At 44.0% G+C, this 23479-nt stretch overlaps 1 protein-coding gene across 1 annotated transcript in view; it reads left to right on the top strand.

Moving 5' to 3' along the window:
- Positions 1–23479, top strand: part of RPH3A (rabphilin 3A) — a 1088002-nt gene that overhangs the window by 1030100 nt on the left and 34423 nt on the right. The window contains exon 19 of the mRNA XM_078667417.1: positions 1438–1534. Coding sequence (XP_078523543.1) covers positions 1438–1534 — 97 coding nt within the window. The remainder of the gene's footprint in view (positions 1–1437; positions 1535–23479) is intronic.

Raw genomic sequence — 23479 nt, 5'->3', positions numbered from 1 at the left:
CAGAAACTCCGTTATGTAAAGTAGAGTGGGGCTTGACAGTCATAGAGAATAATAATATTGAGTAGAGACATCTGTGGTATAATCATTGAGGCTTCTACCCATGTCATCGGATTTCATGATTAAAGCACTTTTTATCTAATATACATTTATCAGATTCAGTTCTCAATTTACAACAGAAATTCAGAGCCTTTTGTTTTACCGCCTCGGGAGTACATCTTGCGGTGCACCCTAACTGCGGGGCGATAACCGTGCATTCAGAATTATTGGTGCATTGTGGTATACCCCACCATTACCGTGCAATTCTGACTATTGACCTGATACTGGGGAATAACACGCAGAATGTTTAATAGCTGCATATTTCTCTGCATGCTTTCCCCATTACTGAGCCATTTACCATGGCATGATTGTCCATGCTTTTTGCAAGTCGAACTGTGCTTAGATTTTGGCGGGCTGGGGTGGTATGTGGTAAAATCTTCAAATATATAATCCTGCTTCAGCCGAAAATGGTGTATGGGTGGAGTAGGAATACTGTTTCACTTGTCAGGCCGTTACAACTCAAGTGGTTATGGCAATACTTAATACACATCAGTCTTATAGAGCAATATGCAGTTAACGTAGGTACACAAGCACAGTAGCATTGCAGTTGTAAAGAAAGGTCATGCAGAAGTATTGTGACACACCAGGATCCAGATAATCAAATCAGTGCCCAGAGCAACCTTCACTGCAGGGGTGTAGATTCATGCCAGTAGGGGGGCACAAAACCTCGTCTGCAACATTAGACTTGCACCCCTTATTATAGCGGATGACATTGCCTTATTTGCATGACCGTATCCCCCTGCAGATGAGGTAATACCTCAATGCATGACTGTCTCCCCTTACATACAAGGTTATCCCCTTGCCTGGAAGCAGGTTGGAAATAAATCACATGCATGTGGGCAATCTCAGACCCTTGGAAATGTCACAAAATTCTGCAACCAATGAGGTGGTAAAAATATAGTGCCCCCTTTGGGAAGTGGTACAGTGGAGATGCACAGGTTTACGCCTTCGCAGCAAGACTGGCGGTTGCGTCTGTGCTGAAGGTATGTGCATCTTTGAATACTGAGGGTTTCAAGACCCTCCCCAAGGGTGGATCCAGTGTGGCACTGTACCCACCACCAGGGTTTGGGTATCTGCTTTAATAACACATCCCTAGATATTCATAGTCTGGAACTTTAACACAAATGCACTTTTTTATTACTCTTGTATGTTCTTCATTTAGGAGAATGCACTTATTTTCATTGATTACTAGTATATTACAAATCTAACGATACAATTGTGTATGAATTTCCTCGTGAATGCATATTTTATCTTTACGCGATTTGACGAAATGCGTCAGTTTATATATTTTCTGCATTGGGATTATAGTACATGTGATGTTTTCTCGGTCTTCATTTTCAGGAGTTTTTCTATGAGGTAAAACATAATGATCTTGCAAAGAAGCAACTAGACATCTCAGTCTGGGATTATGATATTGGAAAATCTAATGATTATATTGGTGAGTATAACGGTCTTTTGTTTTATTTGTTTCGACTGCAATTTGTATTTTCCTTTTATATTCCCCCTCCATACAACCCTTTTCTTAAAAAATGTTTGATCTTTCTATACTGCCCTAACAGCTTACTAAATACTCTCTATTCCTTTTGTTTAAGTTTCAAGCAATTATTATGCCATACTTTTTGATCTGAAATTCCAACACTCCCTGTGGACATGATACAAGATACAATGCTTCCTTCTTTATAGGCTTTGTTATAAAAAAAAGGGTGACAATCTGACCTCTACTTGGTTACCACATCTCATACATCACAAATCATTTACTGTGTCTGTGTTTACGTATGTAAGTGAGTGACAAACTGATTATTCCTTCTCCATGTAAATCAGGAACTTGATGATGGTGGTGAAAATTAATTTGGTACTTCTGAATATTTTAAGGCATTAGAAGTTGGTCCATTTCGACCTAAAAACAGAAACTAAAAAAATAAATACAAATCTTTTAAAAAACAATATTCACTTATAATGCCTAGTTTTACTTGAAATGTTGTTTAAAGAATTCCTGGCTATTCACTCCAGACCGAGCATTGAAAAGGCATTCGGCAAAACAATCTGGCTTTTCTCTAGAAACACAAAATACTAAATGCACAAATAGGCATTTATGTATCAGGGATCTGTGGCCATTATAAGCAGCTCAGTCATGCTTATTTTGGGAAAGTTGATTATTATTTAGGGTGGATAGCAGTCTACCTAAAGTATTAAGGTCACTGTTCTTGTTAGGCCCAATAACGGTGTCAGTAATTAAAACCTGAGCTCAACCTCTAGTAGCTTTGGCACAGAGCAGCAGGTAGGCTTATCTTAAAAAATGTCTGATGCATTTAGCAGTACCAAAACAGCAAAAAAGTCAAAAACACAGCATAATAAATATCCCACTGCAGCTAATAAAAATAGAGAATGAACAAAACAAGAAACAAAAAAAGTGTACAATTTGTTTACGTTTTAAATCAAAACATCACCAAAAAGCTATAAGTGCCAATCGCGGTCATCTGGTTGTGCTTGACCAAGGACCTACACAAGATTTAAGGCTGAAGCGATGGAGCACAGGTCAGATACATAAACTAGGTTCGATCTGGTCCGAAGTTTTACCTTGTGGCTTAGTCTCTGAAATGGAAGTCAAAAATCCACAGCAGGGAAAGGCAGCAAGCTCTGGTGAGAAGGGCTTGATGAGGTTAGAGAGCCATCAAACAAGGTCCCTGTAAAGCTGTTGATTTTTGGCAGGAAATTTATGAGCTGGAGAAATTAAAAATTCGCACCCAAGGAAGGTCTCTCACTGGTCGGTTACTTTTGGCGCCTTCGCCTAGTGAAGATTTCTACTTTCAGACTAAGTTACTTTTTCGGAGCTTGGATTTCTCGAGCAGGACCAGGCTGCGAGCTGTAAACCCACATGGCTCTACAAGACTGAACATACTTTCTGCAATGTCCCACTGAAATGGAGTTGATGCTGTGAAAAAGTCCAGAGCAGCCTCAATCTTTGGCAGAGAGGCAAAGCACCTTTGTCAGGCTGATTTGGCAGGTTAGTCCCTTTCCCTCCAGAGGTCCCTGGAGCCAAAGATTTTTTAAGTCTCAGGTTTCTCAGTATGTTAGAAGGAGTACACTTTTACACAGCCAAGTTTCCCAGGAGCTCAGTAAATGTATTTGGGGTTGATGAACCATTCTAGTAGAAGGCACCAGCAGGGTCAATGGCAGGTCCAGTTGGAACTGGTCAGCAAGCCTTTTCAAGAGAAGGGCTTTTAACAGCTTAGTGTGTCCCTATATGTTAACAGGAAATCATCCATCTGTTCCTTGGAGTCTATTTCATTGTTCTTTGTACAAGTGCAGGTCCAATTTTTGAGGTCTCCTCACAGTTCTCAACAGCAGGTGCAGTCCTTCTTCTGTCTTCCAAATGTGCTGTGTTCTGAAGAGGATGCCGAGGGTGCCACATGTATGCCTGGTAGCCGCGTGTGACTCATGGCACCTCATTAACTAATAGGTAAACAAATCCCAGGGCAAACCCTTCCCACTTTTGCAGCAGTTCCTTTGTGCCCTACTGTGGACAATCCTACAATGCCCCTCTCTATCTAAATTTAACATGGTAGAATCTTTCTTCTCCTGTGCAGAGTCCCTGTGCCCAACATAGAGTTGTGGCCAGGAAACTAGTAACCCCTCCTCTGTGGTCTCCTAAAACCTATTATGGGGGCAGCTCGTCTTCCATTGGGATTGATGGTTGGCTGACCAAAGGGACAAAGGATAGGGCAGTCCTGGGTGTTACTTACATCTGCCTGCGACAGGGTAGTCCTCTTTGATGTTAATTAAGTTCCTGTGCCCAGTCGAGATGCCTATGCTTAACCTAAAGGCCCTGGGTGCAGTTGGCACTATATGCTAATGATCAATAGGTAGTGTAATAACTTAAATATGCCAATTAGGAGTATAGCCAGTTTCTGAATGATTTAGGGGTCAGAGCACATGTACTGGGGTCTGGTTATCATAGTCCCAGTGTTCCGAGTCGAAACACCAGCAGCATCAGTCCAATAAGTTGGGGTGATCATGCCAAGAGGGCCATTTTCCTACACTTATTCTCTGTATTTTAATGTTTTATCTGATTTTAATAATCGTAGAACACAGAAAATATAGAGGCAGGTCACAATGCAAGGTGAGAATACTGATAAAGGTAGAATGCAAACCTATAAGCAATTTGCATACAAGGTCCTTCTTGAGGGGCCCACAAAAATTAAAATGAAAAGAAGTACCATGAGCAGCAGAATATGGATCTCAGAGACCAGACACAGGAGATGGGCAAATAAGTAACAACTAACAATTAAAAATTAAACCGGAGAAAAAGCAACCCTCATGGGAGGGGGGCACAAGCCCTCATGGTGGGGAGAAGAGATGATATTGGAAAATCTAATGATTATATTGGTGAGTAAAATGGTCTTTTGTTTTATTTTTTTGGGCTGCAATTTGTATTTTCCTTTTAATTCACCCCTCCATACAACCCTTTCATTAATTATTTTTTGGATCTTTCTATACTGCCCTAATAGCTTATTACTTTTGTTTAAGTTTCAAGCAATTATTATGCTAGACTTTTTGCTCACGCTAAGGTGGACTGTCTCTGTGTAGCCTTTTTGGGGAGCCAGCGGAAGAGGATCATAAAGAAACTATACTTAAGATGTGCCTCTCATAGCCCTTTATTATAGTTGAGGCTCCCTGCTTTCCGTTTTTACAGATTTTTTGTAAATACAGGCAGAAAAATATTTATTTTCTTGTCGGTATTTATTTTTAAATGTGGATAAAAAAGGAAATTGGGTTGCTTTTTGAGTGATTGTAAATACTGTCTGCCATGACTGCTAGGCCAATAGCTATGTGGATTGATAGGTAAGGGGTTTAAAAAAGAAAATAATTTTAGTAAAGAGGCTTAAACAGCAGTAGATATGCACACGGTTGATACTGAAATTTGCATATTTTCATATAAGTGCATTGAGTTATCTTCTGCAGGTGTTTACAGCATTGAAAGCGGACGGGCATTCAAGCGTGAGTGCATATTTGTCGGTTAAATAAATGTAGAAATATACTAATTTCAGCTGAATTTTTTTCATAAACCCAAAATATATATGCATAAATACAGATAAAAGTAGCAAAACATAAATATGGATATGTCAAAAAAATAAATACATAAAACCGGGAGCCCTAATTAAAGTCCACCAGATGGGTATCCTAGACATCATCCAAGAACTGCATATTAAGATGTGTGGTATCCTCTGGCCGAGGCGGGAACCTTTACCCTTCTCCTCACCGCTGCTTGGCGTACGCCTTGGTCTTCACCGCTGTGACATCACATAGAATGCCGCAGTGCTGAATGTTCTATGCGAGGCGCCCGTGAGGTGAGAGAACGATCTTACTCGGACAAGCTATGGCTGGGGTCATGTCATCGTACCTGATTCACAAATGAAGACTCTTGGTTTGTAACACTAACTGCGTGTCCTGATCATCGATTAACTTCTCAACGAGCTTCCTCCATGCACGTAGTGCTGTGGATGTGCGAGAGGAGAAAGAAGGTACCAGCAATGCAGCATACAATCCTGTAGTAGTCCACCCAATGTTTTTCCAAGTTGGATGTACTGAGTAATGGGTGAGCTAAGAAAATCGATATGCTCAATCCACAAGACATGCGATTGGGCGTGAGAGAATGGATTCTATCCCCTTAGCTGGAAGTCTGGAATCGTCTCAAGTTGGGAAACACATTCATGGAACCCTTAGAGACAAGATCATCGATGTAGTTAACAGCATGGTTAATCCAGTTGGACCAATGAATTTCCTCCCCACAGTCCGTGATGGCCGTATTGCGCCACAGTAGCTTAGAACTAGCACCAGTCAATAGGCCCTAGGCCACTCATACTGTGAAGTGTAAATGATCGGGTTGAAGAGTGGGTAGTTGAAGGTCTCAAAGTGTATATATGGCAAAGTCACAGAATGTTTGCAAAATGTGACGTTCCAATAACACCCTTGTAGGTCTGGCCTTGGAAGTGGACAACCAATACATCGAATGGGACAGCTGTTGCACCCACCAATAACCCTCCAAATGCGGCAGATGTAAGCAGCCCTTCTCCGAAGGGGAGTGAAGCCCAGCTCCCTTTATTCTCGGTCTACCCGGGCCCAAGATCATTTGGGAAATAGATTACTGCATGTTCCGAAGGTGGGAGATCAATGTGACGAGGAGCAGAATACTGAAGATCTAGTTGGGTTTGAGGAGGACATTCTTCTTGATGATCTGAACCCTACCCCACAGGGATAGTGTTGGACCTGGCCCTTTTCGCAGGGTTCTTCCCAAACTTGTGGTCTTCTTTCTCCTATTTTTCTGACCCTCTTTTTGTTGACTTTAGGACTCTGGGTTCTTTACCGCTGCTGATCAGTGCTAAAGTGCAAATGCTCTCAACCCTAGAAACTTGGTATGATTGGCTTACACCTGTTTGGCATATTTAATTTACTTGGAAATCCCTTGTAAAGTGGTATACCATGTTTCGAGGGCCTGTAAATTAAATGCTACTAGTGGGCTTGCAGCGCTGCTTGTGTGACACCCAGAAGCAGGCTTTCAAACCTGCCATATTGACTTGGCATTTAACACTACTTGCTAAGCCTGAAACTCCCCTTTTACTACATATATGTCACCCCTAATGTGAGCCCTAGGTAGCCTTATGGGGAGGGTGCTTTGTAAGTAAAACGTAGGGCATGCACCTTTATTGTAGTGACAAACAGCCTATTTTGTTTCTCACTAATGTGAGGTCTACTCCTGTCATAGACTAGCATTGGGGATTGCCTCATACATGTTTTAGTGGTAATTCCTTATCTGAAAGGAGTAGCACTGCCATGTTTGGTATTTTTAGAATGGGAGCTGATGTAGGTGGATTTTTTTATTACTAATTTAGAAATGCCACTTTTTTAAAGTGAGCATTTCTCTGTTCTTTTAACTGTTGTGCTTTGCAGCCTGACTCCAATCCACATCTAGAGCAGAGCTACAGTTACACTTTGTGCATACTTTCCAGACAGCCACAACACAGGAAAGGCTGGGTGTGACAAGAGAGTTATCTGCATACTGTTAGTCTTACTGGGCTGAGAGTGAGGGAGGTGGGGCTCACTTACATTTGTATAGGCTGTGTCCTGCTCTCACACAAAGGGCTTGTTTACCCCCTACTGATGTCTGAAGCCATGGCAGAAGTTGAAAGGAGGAGTTGCTCACTACTAAGGTCTCTTTTGAAGTCACCTCCACATCAAAGACATTTTGGGTTATGGTACAGGGGCTCTGAGCGCACTTTTGTTAATGGGACTGATCCTCTTTCAGAAGGACTGCCTGCGCTGCACAAAGGACTCATCTGGACTGCTCTTCTGTTGTTGCCCTGCTGCCTGCTCTCTGCTGGGTGGCCTAAAGGACTCACTGGATTGCTTTCCTGCTTGTTTGCGTTCTTGCACTATTGTGATATTATTTCCTAACTGTTGCATTTCATTCCATGATGTCAGATTATATATCGTTTTTCCTTGCATTGCCAGAATAATGGGTATTGTTTCAGGAATTGCATAATATGCACAGTAATCCTAATTCATGTTATTTGGTCTTTGTTTATATGCACAATATACTATATATTTTTTATATAAAGCCTGTCCCTTTTCTGGTGTATTCATTGCGTTACTGATGTGAGTGTGTTGTGCATATGCTTTACTCATTGACTTTGGGTATAAGCCTCACTGCTCTGTGCCTACTTACCGTAGGTGAGCACAGGTTATCTTTGGAGGGCCACTTACTTTCCTTGACTAGAGTGGTGGGATCTGCCCGGCCTAGGTGCAGACCCTAGCCAACCAGAAACCAATTTCTAACAGATAGATTCAGAGCAGGTCACCTTATAAAATCGCTCTCCATATGATCCACGATGGCTGCACATTATCTAGTATCAAGTATTTCAGGCCCTGGTTAATATGTCCCCTGAGATATTTCAAATGGGACTGTAGCCACCTAAATGGTAGGTTGTCCAGAGAGGCGCTTGTGGTGGTGATCATTACAGGTAGGGCCTCGCATTTCGACCAGTTTAACTTATATCTAGAAAACTGGGAGAAATAGTCCAGTTGGGATTTAAAAGAGGTTGCTTAGGCTGAGGGGTGTGTAACGTCAAGAAGATGTCATCCACGTAGTAAAAGGTCTTAACCTCACCGTGTGTTGTGCTAATGTCCTTAATGTTGTCATTAGATCATATTGGAATTTGCTCTAGAGCCAGTAGGAACAGCAACGAGGATAAGGGACATCCCTGTCTGGTGGATGTGAAAATACGGCAAGAAGAACCTTCAACAAACAACAGATGCAGTAGGAGCATGATGCATGCCTTTGGCAAGTGTGATAAAGTCATGACCTATGCCCATCCTTCCAATCATCCGACAAAGGTAACCCGATAGACACGGTTGAAAGCCTTTACAGCCCCTTACCTGCCAAATAATTGGGAGAGAGTGTCCATGTGGTTGGTCGAGGAGCGTCCGGCGACAAAGCTCACCTATGACTGATGAATAAGAGCCATGATTACTTTATTCAATACATGTGCCCAGGGCCCATGACTTAAGAAGCCCTTTAAATATATCTCAGGCTTTACATTGCAGAACCTGTGTGTGCAATCTTAACCTACAGACCCCCGGACCTCGAACTTCGTTCGCCTGTACCATCGCCAACCTCATCGCGCCCCAAGCCATCGCCTCCATGGACTACATACTCGTCGGAGACCTGAATTTCCACCATGACAACCTCAGTGACCCCAAATCCACCGCCCTCCCGGACAACCTCGCCAATATCAGACTGAAACAGCTTGTCACATTCACTATCAGGACATGCCACAAACATCAGGGCATGTCCAACCTTTTACATACATTGCACCCTGCCCACAGGGGTACCTTGGGCCTATCTTAGGTGTGACTAACATGTAAGAAAAGGCAGGGTTAGGTATACTTGCCAAGTCGACATGGCAGTACCACACTACACATAGGCTCTCCAATGGCAGGTCAGACTTATATTTACAGGCTGCTTACGTGGGTGGCACAATCAGTGCTGCAGCCTACTTGCAACATTTGATTTACAGGCCCTGGGCACACACAGTGCACTGTACTAGGGACTGACTAGTAAATCAAATATGCCAATCATGGAATCACCAATCCATAACAACAATTTACTAAGGGAGCACTTGCACTTTGGCACTGAACAGCAGTGGCAAAGTGCCCAAAGCATCTCGACCAGCAGAAACGGAGTCCAAACCACAGCAAAAACACAGGAGGTCAATGCATAAAATACAGGGGAAACCCACGCCAATGATGCCAGGTTAACACCATTCGTTTGTAGTGTCTCTGTAATCTTAATTTAAAATCCTAATGTATGGTGAAGTCTGAGTTTAAATTACAATTCTGAAAATGCCACTTTTAGAAAGTTGGCATATTCTTGCCATTTAGTGCCTGCAGCCTGTCTCTGGTTACATGACTGGGTGTAGTTAGGCTTTGTCTATTCCTCCTAGGCATCCACACACAGAGGTAGTTTAGGTGTGATTGGATGTGCCATCACTGGCAATATGGGAGGGAGGAACGGGACTCTGCCTCACCTACACCTGAATAGGCTGTGTCCTCTTGTCTCCACACAAAGGGCTGCATACCCTCTGTTGTTAGTCTAGATCCAGGGCCAGGAAGGCAGGACAATTGTGCACTACAAAGGCATGACTCTAGAAATTTCTATCCACTTCAAAGGCACAACTGTGTATAAAAGAAGGACCTCTGACACCACCACTTCAGAACCCTTCTGGACCTGTGGATACTCTGCCAGAAAGAAGGACTGCTGTGCATCTGAAAGGACTGCCACACTGCTGGACCGCTGCTCCGAAGAAACTGTTCCTGCTGTTCTGACCTGCTACTCTCTTTCCTGAGTGAAAAGGAATTGACCTACAATGGAACACAGAACACAGAGTGACTGCTAAGGCTAGTTGACTAGCCTCCTGATCTAAAGCCTCATGGACATACCAGGCCTCCAACAACCTTCCATCTGCACCTAAACTCTTCCATCTGTGAGTCTGCCCTGCCAGCTAGTGCCACCCCAGTCTTGGGCCTTTGGAAGTGGGCTTACGGTTCTTTGCCAGCCTCTGAGGATCCAGCGGAATCGACACATCTCTGTTGTGCGGTACTACCCCAAACAGAACCAAAGCATCTCCGCTGTGTGGATTGGACCCGTCTTAAAGACTCACATCACTTCCACAGCCTGCATCGCCTTCGGAACCACTGCTGTGTGATGCATTCTCGGTTCAGGCCCTCGAATCTCTCATCGACGCAACAGGACCTTGAAGCACACCCTCAACACATCTTGGAACCAAGGTATCTCCTCAGCTGGGGGATGCATATTCAACCATGCAATGCTCTGCAAACCAGGATGTAAGGCACCCTGTTCAGTGGGCCTAACTGGGTCCCTTTAGCTAGCCTGTGCTTAATTGCAGTCTGCCTGAATTTGTGACTTTGTCCCGGTCTGGGAAGACCAGATCTCCGTAGTTGATCCTTTACACCTTGTGGTTATATTTTCGGTACAAAACTTTAAAATTCAATGTCTCTGGTTCTACTAATTGGACTTTTTGTCATTTAGGTCTTGTATTATTAATTAAATTAAGCTCTATTTTTCTAACCTGTTGAGGGATCTTTTTGTGTGTTGTTTTCACAGTTTTACAGTTTGAAGTGTTGCGCAATTACTTGAGACCTTGTCTTTAAGTTAAGCCTGACTGCTCTGTGCCAAGCTACCAGGGGATTAAGTATAGTTCAATTTGGGGTTTGCTTGCACCTTGTCCTGCTTAGGATTGTGATTGCTGCTTGACCAGGACTCACACCCCAGACAACCAGCAACCCAATTTCTCACAGTAGCTTTATAAAACTCAGCCGGGAGACTATCCTTTCTGGGAGCCTTCCCATTAGACATAGCATTGATCACTGAGGCGAAATACTCTGCTTTGATCTCTCCCTACAGTCGGTCAGATTGGGTGGGAGTCAACTTTGGCATCCGAAGATGTCTAAAAAGGAAAGTTTTGGTGTCCAGGGACATAGGCGTTCCAGATGTGTAAAGGTGTTCATAGTATTTATGAAACTCCGCCACTGTTGCTGTTGGATGGTTAACTAGTCAGCCCTTCAGGTCTCAGATGGCAGGAATTGCCCTAGAAGAGTCTTGATGGTAGAGTTTGTAAGCCAGTAGCTGGTCCACCTTTTCACCCGGACGTTTCAGTCTCCTCCAGTGATGACTCTAGAGGCACCAAAGGATGTCAGTAACCTACTGATGTTGGAGAGATAAGAAGTCTGGGATGTCTGCAGAGCATATACAGAGCCCACAATAACAGTTGTGCCCTTTATTGAGAGCTCCCTTCTCTGCACTGCGGTTCATTTCAGGCTGCCTCCTGGTACTTGTTTCTTGTGGCATAAGTATGTGGGGAGGGAGGATTGCATTCACTGCACCCCACTTTGGCCATGATTCTCCTCAGGGTGGACCACGCGTTGTCTCACTGCTCCTGTGGTAGGCAAAGTTCTTGTCGGGGGTGTTCTCCTACCCTCAGACATCTCCGGGCACCAGGTGTGCTTCTGAGGTCTTTTCGCCCGGGATGACTTTTCTGTGGCACCCTATGGAACTGGTGCCAATTGGTTGGCTTGTTGCTGTGGTCCTTTGGTGGAGGGGACAGGCCTTTCTGTGCTACTGGTGAGTGGGCTCACCTGGGGAGGTGGATCACACTGGCCAGGAGCAAGTGCTGAATCTTTCTGCTAATATATGGGGCTACTGAACTGTGTTGTGATCTCTTTGGCAGACATTTTAGCTTTGCTATTGAGAGGCAGGTAGCTCCAGAACTGCTTGAAGCCCAGCTCACTGGAGATCGCAGTACTTTCTCCTCTACAGGCCTGCAAGGCAATCCTAGGGTCCACCCGCTGTCCGAGTATGTCTATCTATGCTGGTTTTAGCACCATCTTGGTGCGGGCAGGTGGTTTGTGGAACTTTCCATGCGGAGGTGAAGGGAGATGCATCTTGTTTGGTCTCTGGTCACTCCACCTAACCATAGTTTCTTTGATAAAAATAAAGCTCCCATTTCTTTATTTACTGCAGTATTCTCTGTTGATAATGCATTCACTTTTACAGCTTTGATTCCACCATGATAGTGTTTAGGAGTGCCACACTTTTATCGATATTTCTGAATGATGGCACTCTATTTGCTCATTAGAACTTGTTGGTAAATCTGCAGCTGATCACAATGGAGTTAAGGGAGTTAACTGCCAGACTGCTGCTGGTTTCGCAAGTACATATTTCACTCTGAATGCCAAAATGTTTTATTAAAATGGATAAGGAAGATACTTGAGACCTCATACAAAACGTATCCTCATGTTAGCTTTCTAGAGCACACACCATAAATTCTATGACAAAAAGAACCCTCTAATTTTAGTCATGTCTAAAGGAAATGCTCCAAGTCTTATAGCTTTGATTCCATCCAGATGGCTTCTGGTGTGCCACAGTTTTGTCATAAATAAGGAATCTTAGCTCTCTTGTAGGTCATTAGAATACTGTGGGAAGCTTTGTTGAAGGCTCGGGATCAACTGACCGGCTTCTGCTGCAGTTGGAGGTACATGTTTTACTCAGGATATCAGACTTACATGGCTGAGGATAACAATGTGAACGGTTAGAAACTCTACTCTCATTTTAGCTTCCGCAGCACCTTCCATAACCGCTATAGCAAACTTAGAAGAGAAATAGTTTTCTCTCCTACATGATTCATCAAATCCCAGCAGAACATCAGCAATTTTCCTACTAAATCAACCTTTAAATGTGCTCCTTTTTGTGCCTCTCCAAAACAGACATTCAGTACATGCATTTCAATGGGGACTATGTCCCAGAGTACTGCCTGTAATGGCTGCTGCATCATGTTCCATGTTGGATCCCCCACATGCCGGCATCACCTTGCCCCTTTTATTTATTGTATATATTATATTTATATATGTTGGACTTGGCCCTTTTGGCAGGTCCACCTCGAAACTTTTTCAATTTTCTTAACCTGTTTCTGTAACCTGGTGTTGGTGATTTTAGGCCTCTGCGCACTTTTTCACTGTGGTCCAGTGTAAAGTGTGTGCGCTCTCTGTGTACGTGTGGTGAGAGTGGCCTGCCCTCCCATAGGAATGTATGGAGATATGTGTGTCCATGGTAGTTCCTGATATGTGGAGAGTGCAGGGGCGAGTTTGGTATGTGCGTACTCGTGTGGTTAAATGCTGCGCGACGGTGTGCGCAGATTTAATGTGTCTAGTGTAGAAGTGCCACTTTTAGAAGTTGGCATTTCTGTGTGCAGTGAATGTTAATTTACTGTCTGGCTTGTGATTGACAGGAGCTAGCTGGTGTGCTTGGCTCCAGGAGCCAGGGTGAGTCTGCCCGGTGGTGAATAGGGAGATCTGCATGTAGATGGGAGGGAGGAGTTGCATCTGGGACCTGAATAGGGCTTTGCCTTCCCTCCACAATGCTGACTCCACCCCCTGTGGTGCGTCTGATGTCCCTAGCCTGGCCAGTGAAAGAGAGAGAGGGGCTGAGCAAAACAAAGTGCTCAGGAGTTACCCTGAACCAGTTGTAGCTGGTTCTCCCATTGCCTGCACCCTTTTAAACAAAGGAAATGTGTGTATAAAAAGGGGCTGTGAACCCATTTAAAATGTTCTTGTCTTGCTACTTGAAACAACGAGGGACGTGCTGCTGCTGGGGCCCAGGAGAACGCTTGCCTCCCTGGGTCCTGCCCTGCTCCTGGATGCCTGGAGAACTGTCTCTTTGCTGAGGAGCTGGTTGCTCCATTCCTTTGTTCCAGGACCTTTGCAACCTTTTTTGCGCTCTGGGAGCACGGTATGCTTAGCTCTCCCTCAGGAGGAAGGAGCGCATCTGCCGGACATGGCAGCGCTGGGCTGCAACTTGTGGGAGGGAATCCCGACATGGGGATCCCCCTCTCTTCGGCTGCAGGTGCCCACCCTGCATGATGGCCACTTATGGGGATTCCTTTGCGGGTGCCACCCTGCTTATTTGTCTGTTGATTAAGCAGGTGCCCACCCTGCATCGAGACATGCGATTTTAATGGGTGTGCGGGTGCCCACCCTGCGACTTTGGCCCGGTTTCTATATTTGTGGGCATGGATGCGCGTGTGCCCAACCCGCGACTTTGCCGCCGCGGCCCGAGCCACCAGAGAACTTTCCCCCGGGCCGCTGCCTAACACGACCAGGAAGAAAAGGAGGTGGGCGGGGCCAAGAACGCCGGCCGGAGCCTCGCGGGCTCCACTTCCGCTTCTCCCCCCGGCCGGGGAGAAGCCGCGCAGGGCCCCGCCGGCTCTGTTCCAAGTTCCGGTCCCGAGAAGGGGGACCAGGTGAAGATGCGCGCGGGTGTTGGGGTTGCGTAGCGGGGCTCCCAGGAGTGAGAGGAGCCCTGGAGACAGAGTACCGCCGCTGGTCCCCGAGAGGAGACGGCACCGGCGGAGAGAAGAGCCCAGGTAAGTGGGGCTCACAGTAAATAGTCAGATCAGCCCCGTGTGTGCAACGGGCCGCTCCAAAGTGGAGATGGTTGCCTAGAGGGCTCCCGTGGGGGTCCCAGTGTCCGTGGCCATATCGAGGCGCATGTTTGTTTAAGGAGCCTAGGTGGCTCCCCCACCCCAATTATTTTTCAGAACCAGATGGCTCCACAGTGTGGCCCCCCTAGTTCAGAGCCTACTTGGCTCCAATGTGTACCAGGATAAGTTCTCGAGCCCGGGTGGCTCCAACGATGGGGCAAGGTTATTTAGAAGCCGTGGTCCACCATGCGGGCTAGATATTTTTATAGCCTGTGATGACTCCAACTATAGGCATATTTATTTACAGAGCCTAGGTGGCTCCAACGTGTTGCCAGTGATTTAAAAGAGCCCCACAAGTGGCACAGCGGTGCCAGGCCTTCCACAGCTGCGCAGCACTTAGTGCCAGCTGCAGCGTTTAGACCCCCTGTGATGGTTCTCAGCTGCCCAGCAAGTAGTGGGCAGCTGCAACGCTTAGGTTTGCGCAGATGGCGCACCCCTGACTGACGCTGCCTTGGCAGCGCGCCCTGACATTCTGGACACAGGGCATTTGAGCCCCTTCTTGGATGCACTATCAATAGTTGGCTGTCCCTGCACTGATACACCATGAATATTTTTCTCAAGTAACAGCCCAAAAGGGTCAATAATTTTTAAGACATCATTTTACATGAACCAATTAAATGAATTGGTCATTAGGCTGTAGTGTATCCAATTTCTAAAACAAAAAGAAATAAAGTACCATCCACAGACCTATCGTCCACAGAAAAAGTGTGAGAAGGAAAGAAGGCACCTCACGGTAGCAATACCAAGGGGGAAAACTGACTGGTACTCGCCAGAAACCCACTTATCATAGGTTACCTTCTTTCCAGCAAGGAAATGTGCATGTGTATTAAGACAGGACCTCAACCCAATGAAAACAAAACGAAGAAACCTAAATGTGAGTGTACTTCCTATGTGTATAAGAATCATCCACGTGTTCAAGGATCCCGTGAGGAGAAAAACATAATCCTCATCAATAAAAATTGGTAAAGCTTACTTGCTACTGATACTCTTTATTCCTCACAGTAAGCTTTTCCACATTAAAAATGACTCCTATCAAGTCATGTCTAATAACAACTAGCTGCTTCTTGGATGGCCAGTGGGCCAGGGGGACTGGTAGAGGGATAGGACGCAAGGCCCTAATGTGATTATGCGCTAAAGTGATGTGGTGCTAGGAAATGTATTGTGTATAGTATGGTTTGCGCACCCTGTATTTGATACCACTAAACTGTGGTTTATGATTATGAGGTATTGTAGCATATTATGGTTTATGCTAGTGAGATTATGTTTCACTCTGTGATTTATGCCCCTAATGTGAGATATACTTAGGAGGTAGGGTCTAATGTGTTTAGACTAGTGAGGAGATTGCATAATGTGTTTATGCTGGTGAGGTTGGAGCAGAATGTAATTCGCTCCTGATGTGACTGTGCGTAATGTCGGTTATGTTACAGGTTGAGGTGGAGTACAGTGATTCTAACTCCCTTCGGCAATTGATGACCCCACTCACTCTAACATTCTGGAATCAGAAGCATCTGCTTATAGGCTAACTTAAAGTAACATGACACAACAACTCGTCAATTCTGATTGGTTGGCCAGAATCTGAATATATTTTGGTAGCCTGTACAGTATGTTTTGCGAGCCACTATAGGACTTCAGTACTTGGTCCCTGCATGCTGAAACTAAGTATATATTGTTGGAAAAGAGATTTCTGGTTAGCTGTGGCTTGTGCCAATGCCAGGCAGAAACCACCACTCTAGTCAGGAAAAGAGAGTTGCACGCCAAAGATAACCCAAGCTGTGGAGAAGCGTGGCTCAATGGTTAGAGCATCAACATGTGGGGAGCGCGTGAAACGCGCTCCACTCCCAGCTGCACTGCGTGTAAGGATACCAGATCCAACTTATGTTTAAACCATTCAACATTCTTCAAAGTTTATCCAATTTTCTTCATTAATTTTTATCAATATGACTTCCTCACATTCATCAAATCCACATATATATCGTACTGCATTTAAGAAGCTTCTCATATTTCCATGCGCCCATCCGGACTTCTTCTGAAAATAATGTCTTAATACACTGAGTCGTTCCGAGCAGCAATCATTTATTTTCAACCCAATGCATTTCGGGCTTTAATCCAGCCCTTCGTCAGGGGTAACTGTAAATGGACAATTTCAAATTAACGCATTATTTATAGATAGTGCCAAGTTATATTACAACTCATTTTATGCTAAAAAAACATTTTGTGCTAGTGCAGTCTAGTATTCAATGACAAAAAATCCATTACACACCAAAAAACGAACTCATGCTAAAAATTCTCTCTGACACCTCATATTTTCTAACAAATTACTCCTATGAGAGTTACATTCATAGAACATTTACAAGAAAAATTACTAGAACACTCAACGATAAGATCACGATGTCGCCCTCTATTAACAATTCTTACTTATCTGGTAGAGCTCAAAATTGTATGCACAATTTTCTCATACCTAACCGATGGCGGAAAGCTACAGCATTTTATCTTTTTCATGTCGAGTATAACACTCGTGTATTTGCTTGCTTTGTTTATTTGTCAAAACGTTATGTTATAAACCCCCTTCATTTGAGAAAATCGAGTACCCGACATACCTGCTTACTCGTTCGTGTCTTTCCGCTTTACGCGCTACTGATAATTATGCCTCCCACATGTGTAAACCTGACCTTTTTAAAACAGCATTCCTGCTCCACCCACAACATCACCTGACTCCTGCAGAACTCAGGTTTAAACTCCATTCCCCATAGTGCACTAAAGTATATGTGCCGAAATTCATGCTATCATTATTATTATCTATAAACAACTCGAAAAAATGTCCGTAATACAGATCTTTTCCAAATGCATTTCAGTCCTTTCGTGTATTCCCCATTATCGCTGTCGGCGAGTGTTGCTCAGAACTTGTTGTTTAGCCATATGCGGAATCTTGAGTGCCAGTCAGCCTTCTTTACAAGTTTCGCTTGATGCCGGGTGCAAAAACCAACGTAGGGCTTTAATTAATAGAAACAGTCGAGGTGGTCTGCACACTGTTATTTCTCCCATTATACTCCATTTAATTTGATCGATGCTTTAACCAGTTGCGTGCAAAACTGGGTTGTGCAAGCCCTGGATACACTGTTACTTCGTATCAACATGTGGGGAGCGCGTGAAACGCGCTCCACTCCCAGCTGCACTGCGTGTAAGGATACCAGATCCAACTTATGTTTAAACCATTCAACATTCTTCAAAGTTTATCCAATTTTCTTCATTAATTTTTATCAATATGACTTCCTCACATTCATCAAATCCACATATATATCGTACTGCATTTAAGAAGCTTCTCATATTTCCATGCGCCCATCCGGACTTCTTCTGAAAATAATGTCTTAATACACTGAGTCGTTCCGAGCAGCAATCATTTATTTTCAACCCAATGCATTTCGGGCTTTAATCCAGCCCTTCGTCAGGGGTAACTGTAAATGGACAATTTCAAATTAACGCATTATTTATAGATAGTGCCAAGTTATATTACAACTCATTTTATGCTAAAAAAACATTTTGTGCTAGTGCAGTCTAGTATTCAATGACAAAAAACGCATTACACACCAAAAAACGAACTCATGCTAAAAATTCTCTCTGACACCTCATATTTTCTTACAAATTACTCCTATGAGAGTTACATTCATAGAACATTTACAAGAAAAATTACTAGAACACTCAACGATAAGATCACGATGTCGCCCTCTATTAACATTAAAGGCTGACTGGCACTCAAGATTCCGCATATGGCTGAACAACAAGTTCTGAGCAACACTCGCCGACAGCGATAACGGGGAATACACGAAAGGACTGAAATGCATTTGGAAAAGATCTGTATTACAGACATTTTTTCGAGTTGTTTATAGATAATAATAATGATAGCACGAATTTCGGCACATATACTTTAGTGCACTATGGGGAATGGAGTTTAAACCTGAGTTCTGCAGGAGTCAGGTGATGTTGTGGGTGGAGCAGGAATGCTGTTTTAAAAAGGTCAGGTTTTCACACGTGGGAGGCATAATTATCAGTAGCGCGTAAAGCGGAAAGACACGAACGAGTAAGCAGGTATGTCGGGTCCTCGATTTTCTCAAATGAAGGGGGTTTATAACATAACGTTTTGACAAATAAACAAAGCAAGCAAATACACGAGTGTTATACTCGACATGAAAAAGATAAAATGCTGTAGCTTTCCGCCATCGGTTAGGTATGAGAAAATTGTGCATACAATTTTGAGCTCTACCAGATAAGTAAGAATTGTTAATAGAGGGCGACATCGTGATCTTATCGTTGAGTGTTCTAGTAATTTTTCTTGTAAATGTTCTATGAATGTAACTCTCATAGGAGTAATTTGTTAGAAAATATGAGGTGTCAGAGAGAATTTTTAGCATGAGTTCGTTTTTTGGTGTGTAATGGGTTTTTTGTCATTGAATACTAGACTGCACTAGCACAAAATGTTTTTTTAGCATAAAATGAGTTGTAATATAACTTGGCACTATCTATAAATAATGCGTTAATTTGAAATTGTCCATTTACAGTTACCCCTGACGAAGGGCTGGATTAAAGCCCGAAATGCATTGGGTTGAAAATAAATGATTGCTGCTCGGAACGACTCAGTGTATTAAGACATTATTTTCAGAAGAAGTCCGGATGGGCGCATGGAAATATGAGAAGCTTCTTAAATGCAGTACGATATATATGTGGATTTGATGAATGTGAGGAAGTCATATTGATAAAAATGAATGAAGAAAATTGGATAAACTTTGAAGAATGTTGAATGGTTTAAACATAAGTTGGATCTGGTATCCTTACACGCAGTGCAGCTGGGAGTGGAGCGCGTTTCACGCGCTCCCCACATGTTGATACGAAGTAAGTGTATCCAGGGCTTGCACAACTCAGTTTTGCACGCAACTGGTTAAAGCATCGATCAAATTAAATGGAGTATAATGGGAGAAATAACGGTGTGCAGACCACCTCGACTGTTTCAATGGTTAGAGCGGCAGACCCTGATGCAGAGGTCTGGCCCGGGACCAGGGTTCAATTCCTGCCTCGGCGGCTCTTGGACTCAATTTCGCCTGACCTGATAATTCTCGCCTCGGTGCCTAGTCTAATCATGGGTCCCACTCTGTGAATCTGGCTTGCTTAATCTCCACAACGGCCCCAGCAGCGCTTGGATGCCTGGCTTCACCTTGGGGGGTGCCCAGGAGTGGACATTTCACAGCAAAGCCAGGATGGGTTCCACAGCGGTATGAATACAGCGCTACAAGACGTCTGGGTAGAAGTGCGCTATATAAATACAAATACAAACACATTTACACCCCCTTGGTAGCTTGGCACGAGCAGTCAGGCTTATCCCGTAGGCAATGTGTAAAGCATTTGCTCACGCACACAACAACAACATCCCTGGCACACTACAAATGGAACTCCACACAAGGATATATAAAAATAGCCTTTGTATTCTCATAACACATTAGAATAGTAAACACATAACATACACTGTGCCAACTGGCATGGGCCCTATTCACAAGGGATTATTTACACAGGACAGGGCCACGTGGGCCACTGTCAGGATCAGCACTTAGCAGAAATTGGTACAAGTAAAAATAGATCATAAACATACAACCAGTAACCACTGGTAAGAAGCTGTACTCGTTTTCTATGCTGGCATTTTGGTAAGGAATAAACTTTTTTACTGAAAATCTTTACAATGGGGTGACAAGTTTACCAAACTCCAGATGAACCTACGTGTTGAAGTGAATTGTAGGAGGGTGCTACTCTAAAAAATATCCCACAGAGATAGGTGCTGCTTTAGGAGCATTTTCACAGAGTAACCTTACTTTTGAATTATAAAATTGGCTGCATTACTGGAAGCCTTGTTGAATGTATTGATTTGAGAATCAGCTTACCAGTTTAACTGTCTAGAGCGCAGAAACAGTTGGAATTGTGTGGGGTGCAGCATTTAAATCTCCCACACGGCAATGAATATTCGCGTGACACTGAGCTCCTCTCCTTCTGAGCAGCTCCATCAGTATTGTATTCGGAGGAGTGTTGTATTTGGATCCTGCGTGCAGGCAGCAGTGTTCCCGTGTTGGTGTTTGCATTCCCGTAGAATTGAACTCCACTCTTTGAGTGCAGCTCTGTCCTCCTCTGTTCTGACGAAGGCACCTCGCGGTGGATGGTTGAAGGATTCGCAAGGCACCAAGGGAAAGGCCACGCTACATGACATACATACTACCATTTTGGAGTGGCATACACATTTTAAATATGCTGTCACACTTCTTCAAATGCAATAGGATCTGCTCAGAGTGATCATTGGAGGTTGTTGTTAACAGCATTGAAGAAATAATACAGTAAAATATGCCTGGTTTATGTAGATTTCATATTAAGTTTGACGCTTGTTTCACAAATTTAAATTAACTTTGAAACAATTTCAGTTAACTAGTCCCTCTGGGTGAAGACAAGACACTGATCCAGTCAGCATGATTGCTCCACATTTCACCTTATCTCCTCCACAAGTGCTTTGACCAGCTGGGGCATCCCATGCATGAAGTGGTCAGAATGAAAGGTATATTTTTTCAATGATATTGTCACTATCGATGAAGAAGGGAAGATGCCAGCTGAACAGAAGAAAATCATGTTTTACATTTTGTTGGTCCTGAAGGCTTGAAAGTATACGAACATATGTCTAAGGATACGGGGGGGGCTAATGCAAATGCCTTTGGCAGGGGGACTATTTATTTATTTCTTTATTTCAAATTTATATAGCGCATTATCACCCGGGGGTCTCTAAGCGCTTGTACCAGGCAAACAGACAACTCCATAGAACAGACAGATACCCTACAACTCTCCCCAGGCTTCTCGGAACAGTATTGTTTTTAGCATCCGTCGGAAAGGCAGCAGCTTTGGTTCCTTACGGAGATCTGGTGGAAGTTTATTCCATGCTGCCGGGAGCAGAGTGGAGAAAGCTCGACCGCCCTGGGTCGACAGACGATAGCGTGGGTTAGTCAGGAGCGTGGCCTCTGAAGACCTCAGTGCCCTACCTGGAATGTAGCTCGATAGTCTACTTTTTATGTAGTTTGGTGCGTTGCCATTTATAGCCTTATGGGAGATACACAGGCCTTTGAACAATGCCCTCTGTCTAACCGGAAGCCAATGCAGCTGGCGCAGAAGAGGAGATGCATGCGCCTTCCTGGGCTTCCTATAGATTAGTCTTGCTGCATCGTTCATCACTGTTTGAAGCCTCGACAGTTGTTGCTGGGGCAGACCCAAATACAACGCATTCCCGTAGTCCAGTCGCCCCAGAATCATGGCTGTCACTGCGCTCCTTAGAGTAGAAAAGGACAGTAAATTGGAGATTTTGCGAAGTTGCCTAAGGAGGCCTATGCATGTACCCACCACTGTGGACACCTGCTTTCTCATGGTCAAATTGCCATCAATGCGGATGCCGAGGCTTTTTACCACGGTAGCTGGAACCGGCGTCCTGCCCAACTCCCTGGGCCAAAATCCATCGTGCCAGGGGCTGCCAGCGGTGGTAATTGGCAGCACCTCTGTTTTGTCAGGATTGATCTTCAGGGAGTTGGCAGTCATCCAGTTTACTGTGTATCTCAAGATGTTATGCAAGCGTGCTTGAGCTCCAGGAGTGTCCTCTATTTGAATGATGATCTGTGTGTCGTCAGCGTAATTATAGATCTGACAATCCATCTGATTGAGCGCTGAAATCAGAGGCTGGAGATAAATATTAAAAAGGACCGGAGAGAGCGCCGACCCTTGCGGCACTCCACAGGTGATGGCCGCTGCTGCTGATACTAGGTCTGCGAGCTGTACTTTCTGCGATCTATCCTGCAGGAAAGAAGTAAGCCAACATAGTGCGGTTCCCCCGATGCCTAGATCTCTCACACGCGACAGCAGTCGACTGTGGCACACAGTGTCGAATGCCGCGGAGAGATCAAGCAGCACCAGGGCCCGGGGATCTTTTTATCAGCTCTACATCTCAATTCGTCCAAAATGGACACCATCACCAGCTCCGTACTGTGATGTACTCTAAAACCAGCTTGATTTCGCTCTAACAGATCATTGATCTCCAGGTGCCTATTACCTATTTTATCATTATTATGCTCCAAACTTGTGAATTTGCATAATAATACATACATTGTTTGTCCAAAGTAAACTAGAACTTAACGAAACGATCGACGAGTATGTGGCTGCTCTCAAAAGGTTATCTCTAGATTGCAAGTTTTGCTTCTTACTGGACAATTTAATAAGGGACCAAGTAATTATGCATGTCAGAGATCCTGCTGTTCAAGAAATATTGTGGCTAAATGGGGATGCAGAATTAAAGGACATATTGGCTATAGTTTTTTTTTTTACTTTTTACTTTATTTTCATTTTGTGAACAATCATTGATCCCATTGACCATTACATTTAGTGCAGCAAGAGGAAACAAATAGTGACATAACATCGACATCATGATTGCAATCATTTTACGTTATGCTTTAAAGAGGAGTTACCTTTTACATTGTTTCCTATAGATTGTATCCAACCAACCAGGGGTGAACTTGTGCCTTTCAGGCTACAAGTCCGCCCCACAGCCAAATATGACCAGCACAGTACGAAGCATTTCCCATATTTTTTCCGCTCTGGTTAAATTGGCCGATACCAGCTTTGTCCTGTTCTTCTGTGTTTTCCGTCTCAGATTGGCGGGCAAGATATGCTTTGAATGGGTCTCAGATATCTTTTGGTTTAAAATGCATAAGCAT

Source organism: Lissotriton helveticus, chromosome 11 (genome assembly GCF_964261635.1).
Source record: "Lissotriton helveticus chromosome 11, aLisHel1.1, whole genome shotgun sequence".
Classification (NCBI taxonomy): domain Eukaryota; kingdom Metazoa; phylum Chordata; class Amphibia; order Caudata; family Salamandridae; genus Lissotriton; species Lissotriton helveticus.
The sequence above is the reverse complement of the archived record's forward strand: the minus strand, read 5'-3'. Positions and strand labels throughout refer to the sequence as shown.